Genomic DNA, 21,680 nt, shown 5'->3' with positions numbered 1-21,680 from the left:
TGGATCTAGTGGTGGAAGTGGTGGATATGGTAGCAGGTTTTTTTTTTTTTAAAAAAAAAAAAAACAACAGAAAAGGGCTACAGTTCTTAGCAGGAGAGAGAGTGAGGAGCTGTCAGGAAGGCTGCAGGTTACTTTGAGACCGTCGTTCCAAATGCATTAGAGGAATTGTAAAAACCTGCCACAGAAGGAACGATGATTCATAGTCAGAAAAGTTACTGTAGCTTAAACTGGAAACACTTCTGGTTCAGGATTGTCACAGCCACAGTTTGCAAAAAGTGAGTGCAGCTATTGATTAATGCAATGTAGAATCAATTAGATGTACATTCCTGAGGTCTTTTATCTGTTGTAGCTTTGCCTTTTTCTTTCTTTTCATTACATCAGGTATATTGCCCTGTAAATTGTGGTAGCAGTACCAGGAATAACAAAATTCAGGAATTTTTAAATTAAAAAAAAAAAGTCATGGAAGACTTCTGGTAGACCGTTTGTATTTTTCTCCTAAAAGTCTCACTAAAATCAGAGCAAATTAAAAAAAGAATAAAGCTACAAACACAAAGAGAGTGGAGGAGGAGTCATCTGAACAAAAATTTAGAAGGTGATGGGCAGAGGAGGATAGTAACACAGCCAGGGCGGCTTCCCTAGAGTGCTTGTGAGGGGAATGCTGACGAGGAGAGCTCGTCCCTGCTCCTAGATCGCATACAGGGAGGAGAGCACCCAGTCACCCCAACAACACTAGCATGTAAGACATCCAGGCACACAGAGCTTCCAGGCAGAGCTGCATTTAAGAAAAGTCTCCAAAATTAGAGATAGGAACTCAAATAAAAAAATACAATAAATAGATCTTCAGCAAACAGGTACAATATAAGGAACCAATCAAAACCTTATCATTAACAACTCTAGAGATGAAAAAGAATACTGTATCCATAAAAAAGACTCGGATGGCATAAAACAAGCACAAGCTAATAGAAACAAGGAGTAATCAAAGGATAAGAAAGTACTTTTAGACATTAGAAATATGACAGCATAAATGGAAAGCCTGGAAGATAGAATTGAGAACGCTGTTCAGAAAATAGGCAAAGAAGGAAAAGGTCGTAAAATTAAAAGGGGAGAAAAAAAGGAGGGAAAGAAATTATGAAAGGCATAATATACAACTGTTTCCCACAGCTGAACAGCAAAAATCTTAAGACTGAAAGAATCAAGCACAATAATTATTTTAAAAGATCTGCATTGAGGAATTTCATTATAAAAGTTCAGAATATTAAAGAGAGGTATTTCAGACAGAAAAGATAGGTCATGTTCAATGCAATAGAACTAAGAATGGTTTTGGAGGAAGAAGCCAGAAGACAATAGAGAAACACAAATTCTGCACAAAGAATTTTTAATCTAGCCAGCTAAATTATCAACCAAGGGAGAAGCTAGGAAAAAAGATGGTTTTACAGAAAGGAGAAGAAAAGAGGCAAAAAGGAGGCAAAAGTATGCATTTCCATTTACTTATGGCTTCTTTCAGTAATGTTTTGTAGTTTTCAGTGTTCAAGTCTTTCTCATCTGCCAGTTTAGATCTGGAATGTTCCCCAAAGGCCCATGGACTTGGTCCCCAGACAGGCAAGATGGGAAGTGATGGAGACTTTAAGAGGTCTAGAGGTCTTTAGGTCTTTGGGACCTGCCCTCCAAGGAAACTGTGGAACCCCCACCTCTTCTCTCTCTCACATCCTGGCTGTGACGTTAATGTTTTGCTCTACTATGTATTTCCACCATGACACACAGACTTGCCATGGGACCAAAGGAATGGGCCAATCAATGATGGACTGAGCCAAAATAAACTCTGAGCCAAAATAAACCTTCTCTCTTTATAAGCTGATTGCCTTAGGGATCTGTTACAGCAATGGAATATTGACTAATACAACTTCTTTGGTTAAGTTTGTTTCTAGTTATTTTACTTTTTTGGATGGTAGTGTAAATAGAATTGTTTTCTTAATTTCTTTTTAGAATTATTTCATTGATAGTGTATAGAAACACAACTGATTTTTGTGTTTTGATCTTTGTATCCTGAAACCTTGCTGGATTTATAGCTCTTGTAGTATTTTTTCCCATTTGGTGGATTCTTTGAGGTTTTCCATATATTGGATCATATGTCTTAGTCACTTTCCTCACTGCTGGGACAAAATATCCATCCACAAATGGGTGGGACCCACAGATTAAAAGAAGAAAGGTTTATTTTGGCTCATGTTTTAGTAATTTCAGTCCTTGCATCGTCAACAGCATAGTGGAAGGGTCTGGTCAGAGAAAAACTCACCTCAAAGTGGATAGGAAGCAGAACACAAAGGGAGGATCCAGGGAGGGAGATATGCCCTTTCAGCCCTCCCCCCAATAAACCAGCTCTTTTGACTAGGCTCCAGCTCCTAACACCATGTTCAGCTATAAACTCACTGATGGATTAATCCACCAATGAATATAGCATCTCAGTGATGTAATCATATCCCCAAACCCCTGTCTACAATCACATGAGGCTATGGGGCTCCTTTAAGGCAAATGCCCTACCACAGAGCTCCGTCCCTACCCACACTTGCAGTTTTTAAAAGGTAAAATGCTTTATTAAAACCAGTGGTTTGTTTATTTTTTTTTTTTTTAAACAAGTGGTATATTTTAACACAGAAGAAAACCTGCAAAGTTCAGGTTGGGCTATTGGTCAGCTGAGTTAGAGGTAGATTAACACCCAGAGACTAAGTGCTCTATGGAAGGCAAATGGCAAGTATTAGGGGTGAGGGAGTGGACAGTTCTATATCCAGCGTAATGTTTAACAGGGCTGAATACCATGAGGGAAGGAGGAGGAATGCTTTGCTACTTAAAATGCTGAAGTAAGTTTATAAATTCTACATAGTGTGAAACAAAAATTAACTTACAGTGATAATACGTGAGATAAAGGACTCCAATGGAACTGCAAATGGCACTTCTACATGCAAATACCTGTCAGGCATGAGTACTGCTTGAAGACATCAGAAGGTGTTGGTCCTGTCAGTACAAAAACGTCAATAATTCCACTCTCAGATATCCAGCGCACATCAGTTCGATATCTGACTTTCTGTTTAGCAGCAACTGGGCCCATCTGGGTCAGTGTGTACTGGAAAAGGAATGGAATGAAAACCTGAGAAATTTTTCTCTAACCTACAACACCCAATTGTATGTGAGTCTGTTCCTTTAGTACTACTGACTTTTGGATTGCACTACAATACTTTTGGTAGCAGAAAATTGTCACCACAAAAAAGAGCTCTGACTACCATGCAGTGGTTGTGTTTCTTCTGTAAGTATGACATGCAGCCATGATTCACAGCTCACCTCTACTGCAGGCTCTGTATTGATCTCCACTAGGGTTTCTGAGGCATTCAGCCAGAAAATGCCTATAGTTCTGCCCAGTTTGTGGGCTAGTAGATAAGGCACTGAGCCATAAATGCCCATCTTGTCATGTATTTGATATCCATAGACATCCAGGTTATAGAGACGGTAAGCATCTCCATTCCTAAAACAATAAGGATCATCATTTACCATCACAGATGCATTATTCATGGATAGAACACTTACCAGTTCCCTAAAGATTTCCTGAACCAACCTGGGTGAATGTGACTCTCCTCCTTTGGTTCCTTTGGCATCCCTATATCTTAGCTTTCTTTCCTAAACATCTCTTGTGAGGGGGAGATCTGTCTCCTGTGACATCTCTACAATACAAGCACACACTAAGCATTCTCTGATACATTTTGTGAGCACTTCTCTGCAGCTAGAACAAAAGGAGAAGTCTTAATATGCTTCCCCACAGGGAAAGATCAGGAACTGAATCAGGGTGGGGGTGGGGTACAGAGCCATACTGATATGAGAGCAGCATAGTTTTGGACGGACTTGTCACTACATCTACCTGTCAGGTAAATGATTCAGGAAACTGGCACCCTTGGCCAGACTCTATTTCTCTCTTTTTCCTCTCTTAGTTTGATGGCTCTTGGATCTATTTGTCACTATAAGCCTGAAATGATCTCCCTGAGGGAATCACAGGCAGTACGAGATGCCATACTTTTCAGCTCTCTGGCTCACTGTTCTCTTTAGAGTAATGGCTTTTCTTTTTTTTTTTTTTTAAGGTCAGTGGATCTTTCACAGCGCCTTCTCCCAAAGTTCCACAAAAAAGCCCTGTAGGGTAAGCACGGGACCTAGAGAGAAAGATCTCTCCCTTGCTTCAATCACAGCAGCTTCCTATTTTTGGTTCTTCTGTATTATTAAGTTCAGTATTATAGTTTTTATAATTGTCTAGTTTTTACTAAACCTTCTGCTTTGGGTGACCATTCAAGGAAGGTTCTTAAAATTCTACAGGTGGTATCAAATGAGAGTCTCCTGTAATTCTTGCTTTTATTTACCTAGTATTTTTAAGTTGGTGTGATTCTGCATGCTGTGGGATCCCATAGACATGTTCAAATCCATGCAAGGAGAAATCTAAACCAATGGAGGAAGGACCTGTAAAGACCAGAATGCTGATTACGTTTTGCTTCTCAAAAGGACCATCAATTAAGGAGATTCTGTTGACTCTGAGTACAGTATAGCAAGATGACTAGACCAGCGTTAGGGAGACCTGAACTTCTCCTATCAATCAGCAAATGCTCTGCCCTGACCCTGGAAGACATTGTACTCAGGTACTGTTAAACACCAGGCCAAACTCTCTGATCACTTTTACTCATGTTGCCTTAACTGTGTGCTGAAGGTGTGTCCTCATTTATAGCAAATGTATACCTGTTTGCTACCTGTAAAATACAGTTACAATGTTTTAGAACTTTTATAAACTACATCATATATGTCTTTGCTTTGGGGAGAAAAGACTATTGAGCACTTTTAATCTTTGCTAGGTGAATGAATATCTTCTCCATGGTAACTAATTCGTACTGCCTGCCCTGTCTTATGGTTGCCTACAAGGACTGTCATGTCAAGGGTAACTAGAAAGGCCTTTCCTAGCTCCTCAAAATACTATTTCCCTATAACTGTATGTATATAAATTTCCTTTAAACAAACGCAAAGTCCTTTATTTCAGCTATTTTAGAGGTATGGAAAAAGTGCAAATAACTAGACAGATAACAGTGACAAATTTACACTCATGTTAAAGTAGCTGACACCAAATGGTCCTTATTTATAGGAGTTTATGGAAAGAAAAGATACAAAATATTATATTACAGAAAGAAGACCCTGAAAACCACTCCCTACATATTTTTCTAACCACATACCCCCATGAAGCAGTAAAGTACCTCCTAAAGTGACAAACTCTATCCCCACTTCCTGTAAATGCTGATAGGTTAACTTTATTGGATTAAGAAATACCTAGCTGATTAGTAGTGCATGTTCCTGGGTGTGTCATGGAGGTGTGAACATATGTGCTATACATGGGCCCTCACTGGTTCATCTCAGGTGCTGCTCTCCTGCTCTGCTCCCCAGTCACCATGAAATAAGCAGCTCTGTTTCTCCATGCCTTCCTCCATGAAATGCCTGCCTTGGAGCCAGTTGACCATGAACTAAATTCCCCAAGCTGTGAGCTAAATTAAACCTTTTCCTCTCTTAAGTTGTGAGCATCAGGTATCATGTCCAGCAATGGGCAAGATGACTAAGATAATGAGAAATGTCACAGATGGGTATGTGACACCCATGGGAATGATGTGGAGGCCTGAAAAACGCTGAGAACAGTAGATTAGAATACTAGATCTGACGAGCTCAAGAACTTAGTTTCCCATCATTTACATCTCATAAAAATAGAATGTGAACACCCAGGTATGGTGGCACATGCCTATAATCCCAGAACTATGGGAGGCTGAAGCAAGAGTACTAGAAGTTCAAGCCCAACTTGGGCAACTTTCTGACATAGTGAGACTCTAGCTCAACATAAAAAATAAAAAAGGTCTGGAGACACACGGATACAGCTCAATGCAAAGGTCCTGGGTTCAATCCCCAGTCTCTTTCTAACACACACACACACACACACACACACACACACACAGACAGACACACAGAGAGAGGAGTTTGTGGCTATCTAATGTACTGGATAATGCAAACAGTGTGTTGTCCCAGGCCTGTTTCTGAGACCAGGAGTTACAGGTGGCCTATACTTTTCCCACTCCCCACCAAATGCATAGAATCACCACTTCTCTGTTGGAATGCATTATGGAAGGATGAGGAACCCAAATCTGAGATTTTCCTTACAGAAGTTACTTGTTTTAGCTGCCAAAGTACAGGGACTGAGAGATATTTAGACATTTTGGAATGATCTGTTTTAATACTACTCATTTTAATTTACCATTAGCTTTGACATCCACAAAATCTCCAAATTTCTCTTCCCACAGGCCTAGATCCTCTTGATCTTCCTGTTGGTACAAAAAGGGGTGCAAACTGAGCTTATAAAGTGTAACAGTTACTACAAAGCATATTTGGCTTATTAAAAAATAAGACTAAGAAAATAAGTTTATGTTTTAGAAGACCAACTTATGATGTCAGTACATTTCACAAATCAAGTCTTTAATGTAAATGTCAATAATCATCCTTATGAACTATGGCTGCCATACATTTTTTTTGTGGTAAAAAAAATATACAATTATGTTATATATACATGTAATTTTCCATTTTCAAAACTATACTTTGCTGGTATTAAGTACAGTTACTCTGTTGTTTGATGGAATTATCACCAATCTATTTCCTGAACTTCATTTTTCTAAAAGGACCCTCCCTAGCCATGAAACAATAACTCCCTTTTTCTCCACACACCATCTCTGGCAACACCATTTTACAGTTTGTAGGAATTTGACTACTCTGAGTACTTCATAAAGTGGAGTCATATAGTATTTGTTCTTTTGTGACTGGCTTGTATCACTTAGGATGTCTTCATTTTGTAATATGTATCAGAAGTTCTTTCCTCTTTAAGGCTGACTAATATTCCATTGCATGTACATAATTTTGTTTATGCACTCACCCATCATTAGACACCTGAATGGATTCCTCCTTTTGACTACTGTGAATAGTGCTGCTATGCCTTCACTGTTGGGTGTGTGCCTAGAAGTGCAACTGCTGGATCAGATTTTCAACTTTTTTTTTTTTTATGGCAACAGGCTCTTACTCTATAATTAGACTGGCCTTAAACTCACTATGTAGCTCAGGCTGGCCTCAAACTCATGGCAATTTTCCTACCTCAGCCTCCCGAGTGCTGTGACTATAGGTGTGTGCCACCAAACCTAGCTAGATTTTAATTGCTTAATTTTTTGAGGAAATACTATATATTTTTTTTTTTTTGTCTTTTTGAGACAGGGTCTTGCTATGCAGTTCAGGCTGGCCTTGAGCTCATTTTGTAGCCCAGGCTGGCCTCGAACTTGCAAAGATCCTCCTGCCTCAGCCTCCCGAGTGCTGGGATTACAGGCATGTGCCACTACGCCCAGTGGAATTACTATACTATTTGACATGAATATCTTTACACACACTAAAATGATCTGAAAGCACTTTGAAAAATGTAGTCTTTGCATATGTAAGAAATATCTTTATTATAAACTTGTGACACAGAACACTGAGAATCAAATAACATCAGTCTATTTTGAGAGACTCTAAACAGATTTTTTTTCCTACTTCAATTAACTAGCTAGACTTCTGACACTACACTGTGTTGGTTTGAGAAATCAAGTTAGCTGGGATGACAATAACTGCTCAAATCAACAACCTTTTAATCTAGAGCTGTGCACTTTTTTAGCTTTACAAGTATTTCCCCTAGTAAAATGAAGTTTAAAAAAAACTGTACAAGTGAAATGCATATTTCTTTAAAATGAGCTCTTAATTTCAAGATTGTATTTTCATAATTAAAGCTTCTATAAAGTGAACATGTACATTTTTAAAAAAATCACACCAAAATCTTTAATGTAACATTATTTTGGGTCCATGGATGGGTTTTAGAGTGTGAAATCCCTCAGACAATATGAAATTACATTTTTTTTCTATAGGGATGATTCAGAACTTTCATCAAATTCTTGCAAAGGATTTGTGGCTCAAAAATCACTGTAATTCTACAACTTAGGCGGCTGAGGCAGAAAGATCATGAATTCTAGTCCTGCCTACACAACTCTGTGAGGCCTTGTGTCAAAATAAGAAAAAATCAAAAGGGCTGGGAATGTAGCTCAGTGTGAAGAAGCTGGGTTTAATTCCCAATACTATAAAATAACAGCAACAACAACAATGCATAAGCTATCTTAATTAGGCATCTCCTCAAAAGCTGATTTGAGATTTTATCACAACTCTGAGTAAAGCTATACATTTATCATCTTTATTTGGAAATGGAAAAAATTCTCTTATGTTCATCACTATGGATCAGTTTTGTTTTGTTTTGTGTGTGTCTTTTTGAGATAGTGCAGTTCAGGCTGGCTTTGAACTCGCAAAAATCCTCCTGCCTCAGCCTCTCAAGTGCTGGGATTACAGGCATGTGCCACCATGCTCAGCTGGATCAGCTCTTAATAAAAAGAACGTAGCTCAGGGGTACAGTGCTTGCCTAGCATGCATGAAGTCCTTACTGTGCTATTATTTTATTATTCCAGGTAGCCATAGCTATTGTCAGGCTTCTCTTAAGATTTATGTGAGGAGGAGCAGCAAGATGGTGGAGTGCTAAGCAACCAAGAAAGAACCTCTCCAAGTGTTGCCATCCAGATGCTGGAATATAGCAATGCAGGGAAGATAAGAAGGAGGAAGGCAAGTCCTCCCAGACTCAGGAAGGAGCTGAGGCACAAATTGAAGCCCACAGAGAGGGTGAAGAGAGAAACTTCAATGAAGAAGGAGGTAGCTGGCAGCACCCTCTTCCAGAGATGGGAAACACTGTGTGAGAGAAGCAGTCCAAACCTGCCAACACATGGGGAGTGCTGGCGACCCCAGAGGCCTCTATGGAGAGAAGCAGCAGCAGAGGGGAGCAGCAGACGTGAAGGACTGCACTATCTGTGGGTGAGTGCCAAGTGTGCAGGCATCACACATGAGAGAGCAATTGGCAGGGAACTATTTTGGAGAGAGAGCCATAGAGCTCAGAACTCAGAGTGGCTGCTGACTCCATCCAGGGGGCCCCAGCTGGGCTTAGGTCTGCAGAAGGTGTGCTGATGGCTGCAAGCACCAAAGGATACAGGCTTGTTGGCTTTTTGGGATAAATCAACATGGATCAGGGACGCTGTCTTTATCTGTTGTTTACCAGTGACAGCAGAAACAAACCTGGAAGTGGACTTTTTTGTTGTTGTTTGTTTTGTGCTCCCCTTTTGTTGTTGTTGTAGTTTACCTTTTTTGAGTATTGTTTTGTTTTGTTCTTTTGTTTTGTCTTTGTATGTTTATTTTTCCTTTTCTTTTTCCTTCATTGTTTGAACTTGTATTTATATGAGTGTGAACATGGTGTCTAGCCTTTGGTTCTGGTTCTGTTCAGTTCCTCATTTTATCTATTCCTCCTCTCCTTCCAACCTTCAGCACCAGTTTCCTAAAGTTAGAAGTCCTCCAGCCTTCTAATTCTTCCTGTTCATCCACTTCTCTATTTTCTTCCTAACCCATTTTAAATTTTAACCCCTGAGGGCAAAATTTACATATTAAGGACTTGTATACTGTACACATTTTCTGGTTTATTTTAGATATTGTTATATAATCACAAATCTAGTTCACAGAATTAAAGGTGGCAAATTAATGGTTACTTTAGTTTGTCATTTTCTAGGTTGTATTTTATGTTATTGTCATTGGTGCTACTATAACCAAAAGTGACATAATCATTCTAAAGGGCTGTTACAAATATCGCTCCAGGAATTAAACTAAAAAATAAGAAAAAAGAAAGAAAATAAAATGAGGAGACACTTAAACAAGATGCAACCCCAAATATCACCAAAGGCAAACCTAAGGGGCAATGAGGTGGGACAATCCAAAAACTACCCACCTGGCCTCTCTGAACTGGTAACAACAAAGCAATTGAATGAGGCTCCAGAAAACTCAAATCAGAAATAATCACTCAGATAACTGCAGAGATAGTGTCCAAAATGAAAACCATGCTTAGTGATTCTAGAGCAAACACATACACACACACACACACAAAAAAAAAAAAAAATAGAGGAGCTTAAGAAAATTATGGAAGACATGAATGCTCAGCATAGGAAAGAAATAGAATCCATAAGGCAGATTCAAACAGATATCCAGGAGAATATAAATTCCATTGACAGTATTTACAGCAGATTAAGCCAATGTGAGCACAGGATCTCAGATATAGAAGACAGGCTTGCAGCTAGTGATCACAAAAATAAAAATTTCTTAAAAATAGCAAGAGACCATGAGAAATCAATATAATAGCTGCTAGATGATGCAAAGAATAACAAGATTAATTGGAGTCAATGAAAAAACAGGAGATAGCACAAATGATATAAAAAAACTGTTCATGGGTGTCATGACAGAAAACTTCCCTGGTAGAGAAAAACAATTTGACATACAAATAAGTGAGGCATACAGAACTCTAATTGGCCACAACAAAAAACCCCTACAGCCAGGCATATCACGGTCAAGATTCCAGAAATTCAACATAAAAATAGAATATTGAAATCTGTGAGGGAAAAAAACCAAATCACCTATAAAGGAAAGCCCATCAGAATCACAGGTGATTTCTCAGCACAAACCCTCAAGTCAAGGAGAGCTTGCAGTAAAGTATTTCAAGCTCTAAAGGAAAACAACCTTCAACCCAGATTGATGTACCCTGCAAAACTATCTTTCAAAACTGATGGAGACATAAGATACTTCCATGACAAAGAACAGTTCAGGAAATTTATGACCACCAAACCAGCATTCCAATATGTTTTGAAGGATATTCTAGAAAGAGAAAACAAGGACTACAACTCCATAAGCCCCAACAGAAGGAATGCACCAGGCAAGGCAAACAAGTAAACAGAGGGAGAAAAAAAAAAAAAGAGGGGGAACCAACAACAAGAAAATAACATGACAAGGATATGTCAATACATATCAGTTGTAACCATCAATGTCAATGGCCTCAATTCAAAAGACACAGACTGGGGCTGGGGAGAAAGCTCAGCAGCACAGTGCCTATCTGGCAGGCACAAGGTCCTGAGTTCGATTCCCAGCACACACACACACACACACACACACACAAAAGACACAGACTTGCAGAATGGGTCAAGAAGCATGATTCAACAATATGCTGCATATAAGAAACACATTTAATTCAAAAAGAAATCCATAAACTGAAAGTCCTCGGATGGAAAACAACACTCCATGTAATAGGAACTCAGAAAAAAGCACGGGTAGCTCTTCTATTTGCAGACAAAGTAAATTTCAAACCAAGACTGATTAAGACAGATAAAGAAGGTCACTACATCCTTGTATAGGGAACAATCCAAGAGGAAAAGATAACGATCATAAATATATATGCAACAAATACCAGTGTACCCAGCTATATAAAACAAATATTAATGGGCATGCAAAATCAAATAAGCACTAATACAATTGTATTGGGGGCTTTCAATACACCACTGTCACAAAAAGACAGATCAACTAGACAAAAAATCAACAATGAAATAATAGAACTGAACCAAACTTTTTTTTCCTTTTTGAGACAGGGCTTTATGCAGTTCAGGCTGGCCTTGAACTAACTTTGTAGCCCAGGCGGGTCTCAAACTCACAGCAATCCTCCTGTCTCAGCCTCCCAAGTGCTAGGATTACAGGTGTGCACCTTTGGTTCATGCCTGGCTATGAACCAAAGTTTTGATCAAATCGACTTAGTAGATGTCTATAGAGTGTTCCATCCTACAACATCAGAATACACATTCTTCTCAGCTGCACATGGGATGTTCTCCAAAGCAGACCACATACTAATCCATAGAACATGCTTAAGTAAATGCAAAGGAACTGAAATTATCCCAGGCACATTATGAGACCATAGTGCAATGAAATTGGAAATCAATGGGAAAAGAACTTCATAAACACGTGGTAGTTAAATAGCACCCTCCTGAACAACCAATGGGTCATGGATGAAATTAAAGAAGAAATTAGAGAGTTTCTACAATTAAATGACAATGACAATACAACATACCAGAACTTATGGGACACAATGAAAGCAGTTCTAAGAGGGAAATTTATAGCAGTGAATATCCATATCAGGAAAATATAGCAAGCACAAATAAACAACTTAATGTTGAACCTCAAACTTCTAGAAAAAGAAGAGCAGACTAAGCCAAAAGCTTATATGAGGGAAGAAATTATAAAGATCAGAGCAAAAATTAACACATTGGAGTCTAAAAAGATAAAACAAAGAATCAATGAATCAAAGAATTGGTTTTTTTAAAGATTAAATAGAATTGACAAAACCTTAGCCAATCTTATCAAAAAAGGAAAGAAAAGACTCAAATCCACACAATTAGAAATTAAAAAGGGACCCTGCAGAAGTTCAGAAGATCACCTGTACCTACTTTAAAAACTTGTATTCTAATAAGATGGAAAATGCAGAAGAAATGGACAGATTCCTAGATACATACAATTACCAAAGTTGAATCAAGAAGATATAAAAATCCTAAAGAAAATAATATCAATGAAATCAAAGATGTAATTAAAAATCTACCAACAGAGAAAATCCCAGACCCTGATGGATTCATTGCTGAATTCTACAAGAAATTTAGAGAGATTTAACACCAATACCTCCCAAACTCTTTAATGAAATTGAAAGGGAAGCAATACTTCCAAATTCATTTCTGGAAGCAAGCATTATTAGCCTTATAAAAGACCGAAGGACCCAACCAAGAAAGAGAACTACAGGCCAATCTTCCTAATGAACATAGATGCAAAAATCCTCAATAAGATACTGTCAAACAGAATGCAACAAATCATCAAGAAGATTATACACCATGACTAAGTGGAATTCATATCAGGGATGCAGAGATGGTTCAACATACATAAATCAGTAAGTGTGATACACCATATTAACAGAGCCAACGAAAAAAATCATATGATCATCTCAATAGATGCAGAAAAAGCTTGACAAAGTCTAGTATCCATTCATGATAAAAACCCTACAGAAAATTGGAATAGATGCTCTTTATTGCAATCTGATAAAAGCCATCTATGACAAACCAACAGCCTGCATCATACTAAATGGACAAAAACTGAAAGCTTTCACTCTAAAATCAGGAACAAAACAAGGATGTGCGCTGTCTTCACTCTTATTCAACATAGTCCTGGAAACTTTAGCCAGAGCAATTATACAAGAGAGAGAAATAAAAGGAATAATGATAGGAAAGGAAAAAGTGAAATTATCACTGTTTACAGATGACATGATACTCTACACAGAAAACCCCACAAACTCCACTAAAAAACTGTTAGATTTAATAAGCAAATTCAGTAGTGTAGCTGGAGATAAAGTCAACACTCAAAAATCAATAGCCTTTCCATACACAAATAACAAACTCACTGAAAGAGAAATTAGGGAAACAACACCTTTCACAATACCATCCAAAAAAATGAAATACCTAGGAATCAATCTAACGAAGGATGTAAAAGACTTCTATGTTAAAAATTATAGTAATCTGAAAAAGGAGATTAAAATGGTATCAGAAAATGGAAAGATATCCCTTGTTCTTGGGTAGGAAGAATCAATATAGTGAAAATAGCCATACTTCCAAACCTATTATACAGATTTAATGCAATTCCAATTAAAATTCCAAAATTCCAAAATTCCAAAAGCATATCTCACAGAATTAGAGAAAACAATCCTAAAATTCGTTTGGAACCAGAAGAGACCTAGAATAGTAAAGGCAATTCTGGGCAACAAAGGCAAGGCAGGGGGCATCACAATCCCTGACTTTGAAATTATACTGTAAAGCTACAATGATAAAAACAGCATGATACGGGGGAAAAAAAAACAGATGCAAAGATCAATGGAACAGAGTAGAAGATGCAGAAACAACTCCAGACATATTCAGCCACCCTACATTTGACAAAGGGTACAAACACACACACTGAAAGAAAGATAGCCTCTTTAATAAATGGTGCTGGAAAAACTGGCTCTGCACATGTCAAAGATTAATATTGGACTCATATCTTTCACCATGCACTAAATTCAAAATGGATCAAAGATCTAAATATTAAGACAGAAACATAGAATAGGTAAAACTCTTGAAGACACTGGTGTAGGCAAAGACTTTATAAATAAAACCCTGACTGCACAGGAACTATCACAAAGAACCAACAACAGGGATCTTATCTTATTAAAAAGCTTTTGCACAGTAAGAGAAACCACAAAGAGTGAAGAGACAACCCACAATATGAGAAAAAATGTTTGCTGGCTGTTCCTTAGACAAAAGTTTACTATCACAAATGTATGAAGAACTCAAAAAAATCAGACCTCCCAAATTTAAAGACCCAATCAAAAAATGGGCATGGGAGATGAATACACACTTTTCAGATGAAGAAATACAAACAATAAAAAAAAAATGAAAAAATGTTCAACATCACTGGTCATTGGAGAGATGCAAATTAAAACAATACTGAGATTCTATCTCAACCTAGAAAAAATGGCTATTATCAAAAAATCAACCAATAACAAATGCTGGAAGAGCTGTGGGGTAAAAGGAATTTTTCTCCACTGTTGGTACAAGTGTAGACTGGTACAACCACTGTGAAAATCAGTATGTAGATTCCTCAAAAAACTAGGATTGGAAGTCCCACTTGAGCCAGCTATTCCCCTTCTGGGTATCTTCTAGAAGAATTGAAAACATCATACCACAGTGATATATGTGCAGCCATGTTTATAGCAGCACAATTGGTAACAGCTAAATCTTGGAAATAACCCAAGTGCCTACGAATGTCTGAATGGATAAAAAAGATGTGGTTTTCTTTATATCATGGAGTATTACTCAGCCATAAAGAAGGATAAATTGGAGACTTTTATAGGTAAATGGATGCAACATGACACCATACTCAGAAGCGAAATAAACCAGACACAAATGTGTAAACATTGTACTGTCTCCCTAGTGTGAGAAGCTGAAAGAGAAAATGTGATCCAAAATGTATAATAGATATTGTAAAGTGAGAAGAAACTCCAAAAGGAAAGAGAAACTGGTTTAGGGGAATGGAAAAAAAAAGAAAGGAAAAGATACATATACAAAAGATAGTTAAAATAGTTATACCACTAATTTCTCTCAGTTCATTGAAAAGACAGGTTTGTGCTAATGTTATTTGGACAATTAAATGCTGATATCTTGTACTCTGAGTAACTAATTTAAAGACAACAATACGCAATGTATTAACCTTTGATACCCTCCTATCATGTTGTTTTGGAATTTTGTTTTTTATTTTCTTGTCTTTTTTTCTTTTTCTTTTTAAAAATTTTTTTTTATTTTAAAAGTGAAATAACGAAAACATATTAAACAGACATTTACAAAGTAGCACAAGAACAGTATAAGCAACACTGAACTACATACAAGGTGACAGAATCAACAATGGTTGTTGTATTTTTCTTGAAAATAAAAAATTTTTAAAAACTAACCAAATGTACTTTTGAACAACAATAAACATGTATCTAATTAAGAAAAAAGATTTACGTTGCTATGGATGAAGACAACATTTCTAGAGTGTCCATTCTTCATAATTCAGCCAGAAATCTTTTGAGTACAGAAAAAAAGACTATGTGTTTTTGCTGCTTTGAACATTTCTATGGTTTACATTTGTTCTTAGGATAAACTCAAACTGATTAACATGACTTATAAGGTAAGCTCCATGACAAAACAGGTGACTTAGATTTATTTGATGATGCACCACCAATGCCTTGAACAGTGTCTGACATATTAGAGGTACTGGTTTTTTTTTTGTTGTTGTTTTTTGTCTTTTTGAGACAGGGTCCCCATATGAAGCTCAGGCTGCCCTTGAGTTCACTTTGTAGCCCAGGCTGGTCTCGAACTCACAACAATCCTCCTGCCTCAGACTCCCAAGTGCTAGGATTACAGGCATGTGCCACCATGCCTGGCTAGAGGTACTGTTGAGTAAGATAGTTATTATGACTCTGCAGAACAGCACCTGCTCATGTCTCCAGCCGTATTACCACTCTTCCCTTTGCTTTCCTTGCTTCCTTCTTGCACATAGTCCCCAGCCCCTCCAGAAAAAATTTTTACTGTATAATGCATAGTAGTGCATCAGTTTCAACTGTAATATTAATTCCTTTGGGAGGTTTTTGTAGATCCTCATCTTAAGTCAGGTCCCTTGTTATACTCTCCCATAGCATCTTTCTCTAAAACATTTCTTGTTCCTACGTATTTACTCAATGTCTGTTTTCCCTAAGAGATTGGACAAGTTCGGTGAGCACTGGTTTGGTATTTGTTTTATTCAAGGTTGATTATCTTTGCCTAACATAACACCTAGTAAAAAGCAGGCACTCAGGATGAATCTGACTTTATGAATAACTGAATGAATGAATCAATAAATGATAAGGTGAGCAAAAGAGATGACTCCATTTCTATGTAGTAATGCATTTAACATGTATCCTTCTGTGGAGGAACAGAATTCATTACACATTGCATAATTATGATGGTGATGAAGAAGGTAACAACTTGCTCAATCTAGATTACCTGAGAGGTGTCAACTGATGTACTCTTCTCATTTTCTTTGGTAGCTCTGTTTTAACATAAATAAAGTTGTTTCACTCAATAGAAAGAATGACAGAATTTAGTTCAGTGACAAAGATCTTAATTTCCACCTTTTAGGATCCCATAAATTATATCCTTTAACTTATAACATCATTATAAAAGTAAATGAATTTATAAAACTGAACATTAACCATGAACTTAAACTAATAGTTTGATTTCTTATATAACTGTGGATGTATCTGAATTTTCTTAACCCTTTAAAATAATTTATCAATTTTTTATTAAAAATGTAACATATTTTCATAATATTGTAACAAAATATAAGCTAACAAGGTAGTATACACCACTCTTCCCTCAATGTCACGCTAATACACAATAACAAGTCTTCCAGAAAGAAAGTGGACTGTTCTTCTACCCACAGAATGTCTCCCCTTATTTTTTAATTTTTTAAATTTTTTTTTGCAGGTGAGTCCTGCAGATGCACAGGACTTCTGTTCTGGTTTATTTTTTATTTTTTGTCTTTCTGAGACAGGGTCTCACTATGCAGTTCAGGCTGGCCGTGAGCTCACTTTGTAACCCAGGCTGGTCTTGAACTTGCAACGATCCTCCTGCCTCAGCTTCCCGAGTGCTAGGATTACAGGTGTGAGCCACCAAGCCTGACTTCTGTTTTGGTTTAGACAGGAAAGGGAAAAGTTTTCAATTAGCAATAATTGTGCCTCGGATAAACCTCACTGGCTGCCATACTGCCACTGTGCAAAGCTAGACAGGAGAGGCAAAGAGCACTTTCCTGGGTGGAGGCGGCCCTGGTTCCCTCCTCCAAGCCGGACGCTGGTGGGACCTGCAGGTGGTGTGGGGTGGGGGGGGGCAAAGTGCTGCAGGCAGGGCGTCTGCGTCTATCTTTAGCCTCCTTTGCATGCAGGGAATTTCTTCCATCTTTCCCACCTGTCTCCTCATATTCTTAATGACACTGGATTTATCAATCTTTTGAGTCCTTATCATTTTAAAAGTTTAGAAAGGATAATGTACCTCAATTTATATTTCTGTGATCAGTAATGATGTAGACTGCCTTTTTATGTATTTAATGGTACTTCTATTCCTCTGTAAATTGTTTATTCATATTCACTATGCATTAATTTTATTTTCAGTGTTAAATACAGCACGTAGATAAAAGAATAGACAGTGTATTCAAGGAGCTCAAAGAATAATACTAAATAAGTAACTTTGATTCATCATTAAGTTTAAGCAACTGGCATAGCCTGCTCCTTTGGAGTGTCTGTATACCTCTCTTGAAAGGCACCCGTTTCCACTCTGTCCTGCAGAGGTAACTGCTTTATGATCTTTAGTGTTCATCATTCCCTTGATGTTTTACTTCCACATATACGTGAATCCTCAAAGAATATATTGTTTGGTTTTGCCTTTAAATTTTTATATAAATAAAGGTATACTGTATATATTCTTTTGTAACATGCTTTTTTTTCTCTTTTTTTTTTTTTTTTGAGACTGGGTTTTGCTCTGCAGTTCAGGCTAGCCTAGAACTTACTTTGTAGCCCAGGCTGACCCTAAACTCACAGTGATCCTCCTGCCTCAGCCTCCTGAGTGCTGGGATTACAGGTGTGTGCCACCATGCCTGGCCAATATTTAATTTTTTGACATTCATTATATTAATACGAATTACTGTTGTTTGTATAAAAAATTGGGGTATTCTTTTGCATATTGATTCAAATGAGCTCTATATTGTCCATATGAACTTTTAATTCTTATATATCTTAAAAATTTCCCCTATACATATAAAAATTTTCCTTACATATGTCAAAACTTTAAAATTTTCAAAAAATTAATACACTTTATTTTTTTATAATGGTTTTAGGTACATAGCAGAAATGAATAGAGAGTAGAGAGTCCCATATACTCTATGACTGCTATCCCATACCATACTGGTACATTTCTTACATTTGGTGAACTTGAATTGACACATCTTTATCAGTCCAAATCCAGTGCTTATATTAGCATTCACCATGGTAACATCATATACAACAGTTCTGCTACCCTAAAAGGCTTCTGTGTCCTGTCAATTTATCCCTCTCTCCCCACAACCCACCCGTCTCCCCACTACCACTCATCTCTTTACTGTCTCTATAGTTTTTTTTTAATAATGACCTATAGTTGCATATTAGCTTCTGTCACATAGTAATATGCATTTAAATTTTCTCTATGATTTTTTAAGGCTTAACAGCTCATTTTTTTTTAGTGCTGAGCAGTGTACTCCATTCCTGGACACCAATTTATCTATTTATCTGCTAATAGACATTTTGGCTGCTTCCATGTTTAGCAAGTACAAATAAAGCTATAAATTCTATGTACAGGTTTTCCTGTGGACATAAATGTTCAATTTATTTGGTAAATACCAAGGAGCATGATTGCTACATTATATGGAAACAGTATGTTTACTTTTTTGTGTGTGAAACTGCCAGTCTTCCAAATATGGCTCTACCACTTTTGCATTCCCACCAGCAATGAATGAGATGTTCTACATCCTCTTCAACATCTGGTATTATCAGAGTTTTAGATTTAGGTTATTCTCACAGGTGCATGGTGGAATCAGTTCAATTTGCAATGCCCTGATGATATATGGTGTTGATATACACATCTGTCTTTTGTATATCTCCTTTGGTGAGAAACCTGTTCAGGTTTTTTCGGTAAGTATTTTTTTCTCTGGTTTTAAAATCTATTTCTAGCCAGATGTGGTGATGTATGCCTGAAATGCCAGCACTTGGGAGGCTGAGGTAGGAGGATTGCTGTGAGTTTTAGGCCAGTCTGAAGGACATAGCAAGATCCTGTCTCAAAAATGACAAAATATTTTTTTCTTATCATTGAGTTTTAAGAGTCCTCAGCATATTTTAGATAATAGTCCTTTCTCAGATGTATCCTTTGCAAATATTTTCTCCCAAATCATGGCTTGTTTTCTCATTCTTTTGACATTTCATAGAGCAGAAACTTTTAATTTTAATGAAATCAAGCTTGTCAAGCTTGTTTCTCTGATGTTATATCCAAAAGGTCTTCATTATATCCAATGCCACCTCAGTAGTCTATGTTATTTTCCAAGAGTTTAATAGCTTCTTGTTTTACACTTGGGTCTCTGATTCATTTTGAGATTTTTTTTTTAAGGGTATAAGGTCTGTCTCTAGATTACATTTTGTTTGTCTTTTTGAGACAGGGTCTTACTATGCAGTTCAGGCTCTTGAACTTGCTTTGTAGCCTAGGCTGGCCTTGAACTCACAGCAATCCTCCTGCCTCAGCCACCTGAGTGCTGGGATTACAGATGTGCACCACCACACCCAGTCCTAGATTAATGTTTTTGCATGTGGATGTCTAATTGTTCCAGTGCTGAAAAGACTATCTGCTCTATTGTATTATCTCTGCTGGCAAGATCAGTTGACTTTATTTATATGAGTCTATTTCAGACCTCCCTATCTTGTTCTACTGATTGTCTATTCTCTAGTGCCATACCATGTTGACTGCTGCAGCTTTATAGCAAGTCTTTTTTATTAGTATATGTTTGTAGTACACAGTGACTACACTCCTTGTGGGGAGTTGGTACATGTACATAACACATCTCCGTTCTCCTTTTCATCCACTTCCCTCCCTTCCTCCATCTCTTGATCCCCTTCTCCTTTGGGAAGTATTGTCTCCCTACTTCCTGTTACCTTTTACTTGCTCTTTATATTTTGGGTTTCTCTTATAGGAGAAACCATGTGATATTTAATCTTTAGTGTCTGATTTATTTCACTTAACATTACAGTCTCAAGGTGCATCCATTTTCTTACAAATGACTCAACTTATCCTTCTTTATGGTGGAGCAGTGTATAAATACCACAAATACCATTGTGTATAAATACTGCATTTTCTTTATCCATTCATCTATTGGTGGACATATACACTGCGTCCAAGAGTTAGCTATTATAAAAAATGAACTATAAACATAGGTATGCATGTATCTATGTACATTACATGTATGTATGCATGTAATATAACTCTTTCGGGAAGATACCTAGAAGGGGAACAGCTGGGTTAAATGGAATTTCTAGTTTTAGTTTTTTTGAGAAATCATGACATTAATTTCCATAGTTGTTCTAGTTTACATTCCCACCAACAATATAGAAGCATTGCCTTTTCCCCTGCAGCCATACCAGCATATTATTATTTGACTGTACCACACCAGGCCTTGTTTCTAAGAATCTTTTATCCATTTTGTAGTTTTCTTCACATAGATCTTACACCTATTTTATTAGATTAATATCTAAATATTTCATGTTTTGGGTTCTAATAGAATAAAGTGTGGCTTTTAATTTCAAATTCTACTTGTACATTACTGATATACAGAAAAGCACTTAAGTTTTGTACATTACCCTTGAATCCTGCATCCTTGTAGTCACATAGTAGTTCCAGGAGGGTATTTGTATGTTTGTTTTTGTGGTACTGTAGTTGAAACCCAGAGCCTGGTGCATGATAGGCAAGGACTCTACCACTGAGCTACATCCCTGGTCCCTTAAAAAATAAGGCTTTTTTTTTTGGACTTTTTGAGACAGTGTCTCACTATGTAGCTCAGGCTGGCCTTGAGCTCACTTTGTAGCCCAGGCTGATCTCGAACTTACAACAATCCTGAGATTACAGGCATGTACCACCATGCCCTGCTTAATAAGGCTTTTTAATATTAAAATTTTAAAATAAAACTAAGTTGAATCTCAGAAAAAATTATTATGTAGAAATAATGAATGTTAAATGCTTTCTGCACACAAAATAGTATGTTTACCATTACAATAAAACACAAAAGATAAAGGATACTATTATGATAAAATACACACTGGGAGATTTAAAAACTTTAATCCATAAAAAATGGAAGAATCTCTGCCTTATTACTTTTTTTTTTTTTTTTTTTTTGGTTTTTCTCTGGTACCGGGAACCGAACTCACGACCTTGCGCTTGCCAGGCAGGTGCTTTGCCACTGAGCTAAATCCCCAGCCCCTTGCCTTATTACTTCTTAATCATGTGAACCAC

At 37.2% G+C, this 21,680-nt stretch overlaps 1 protein-coding gene and 1 long non-coding RNA gene across 2 annotated transcripts in view; one reads left to right on the top strand and one right to left on the bottom strand.

The window, feature by feature from the left end:
• Ganc (glucosidase, alpha; neutral C) overlaps positions 1 to 21,680 on the bottom strand; it is a 72,989-nt gene that overhangs the window by 33,275 nt on the left and 18,034 nt on the right. Inside the window, exons 6-10 of the mRNA XM_005381328.2 lie at positions 16,608 to 16,653; positions 6,308 to 6,374; positions 4,392 to 4,488; positions 3,331 to 3,511; positions 2,962 to 3,115 (exon numbers count right to left, since the gene is read on the bottom strand). Of these exons, the coding sequence (XP_005381385.1) occupies positions 2,962 to 3,115; positions 3,331 to 3,511; positions 4,392 to 4,488; positions 6,308 to 6,374; positions 16,608 to 16,653 (545 nt within the window). The remainder of the gene's footprint in view (positions 1 to 2,961; positions 3,116 to 3,330; positions 3,512 to 4,391; positions 4,489 to 6,307; positions 6,375 to 16,607; positions 16,654 to 21,680) is intronic.
• LOC106148136 lies at positions 3,530 to 9,280 on the top strand. The gene is made up of 3 exons (XR_001233304.1): positions 3,530 to 4,174; positions 4,531 to 4,664; positions 8,577 to 9,280. It is a non-coding gene; the product is annotated as an uncharacterized LOC106148136 (long non-coding RNA).

This window comes from Chinchilla lanigera, unplaced genomic scaffold (genome assembly GCF_000276665.1).
Source record: "Chinchilla lanigera isolate Chin_1 unplaced genomic scaffold, ChiLan1.0 scaffold00015, whole genome shotgun sequence".
Classification (NCBI taxonomy): domain Eukaryota; kingdom Metazoa; phylum Chordata; class Mammalia; order Rodentia; family Chinchillidae; genus Chinchilla; species Chinchilla lanigera.
Note: the sequence above shows the minus strand (reverse complement) of the source record. Positions and strands in the feature narration are given on the sequence as shown.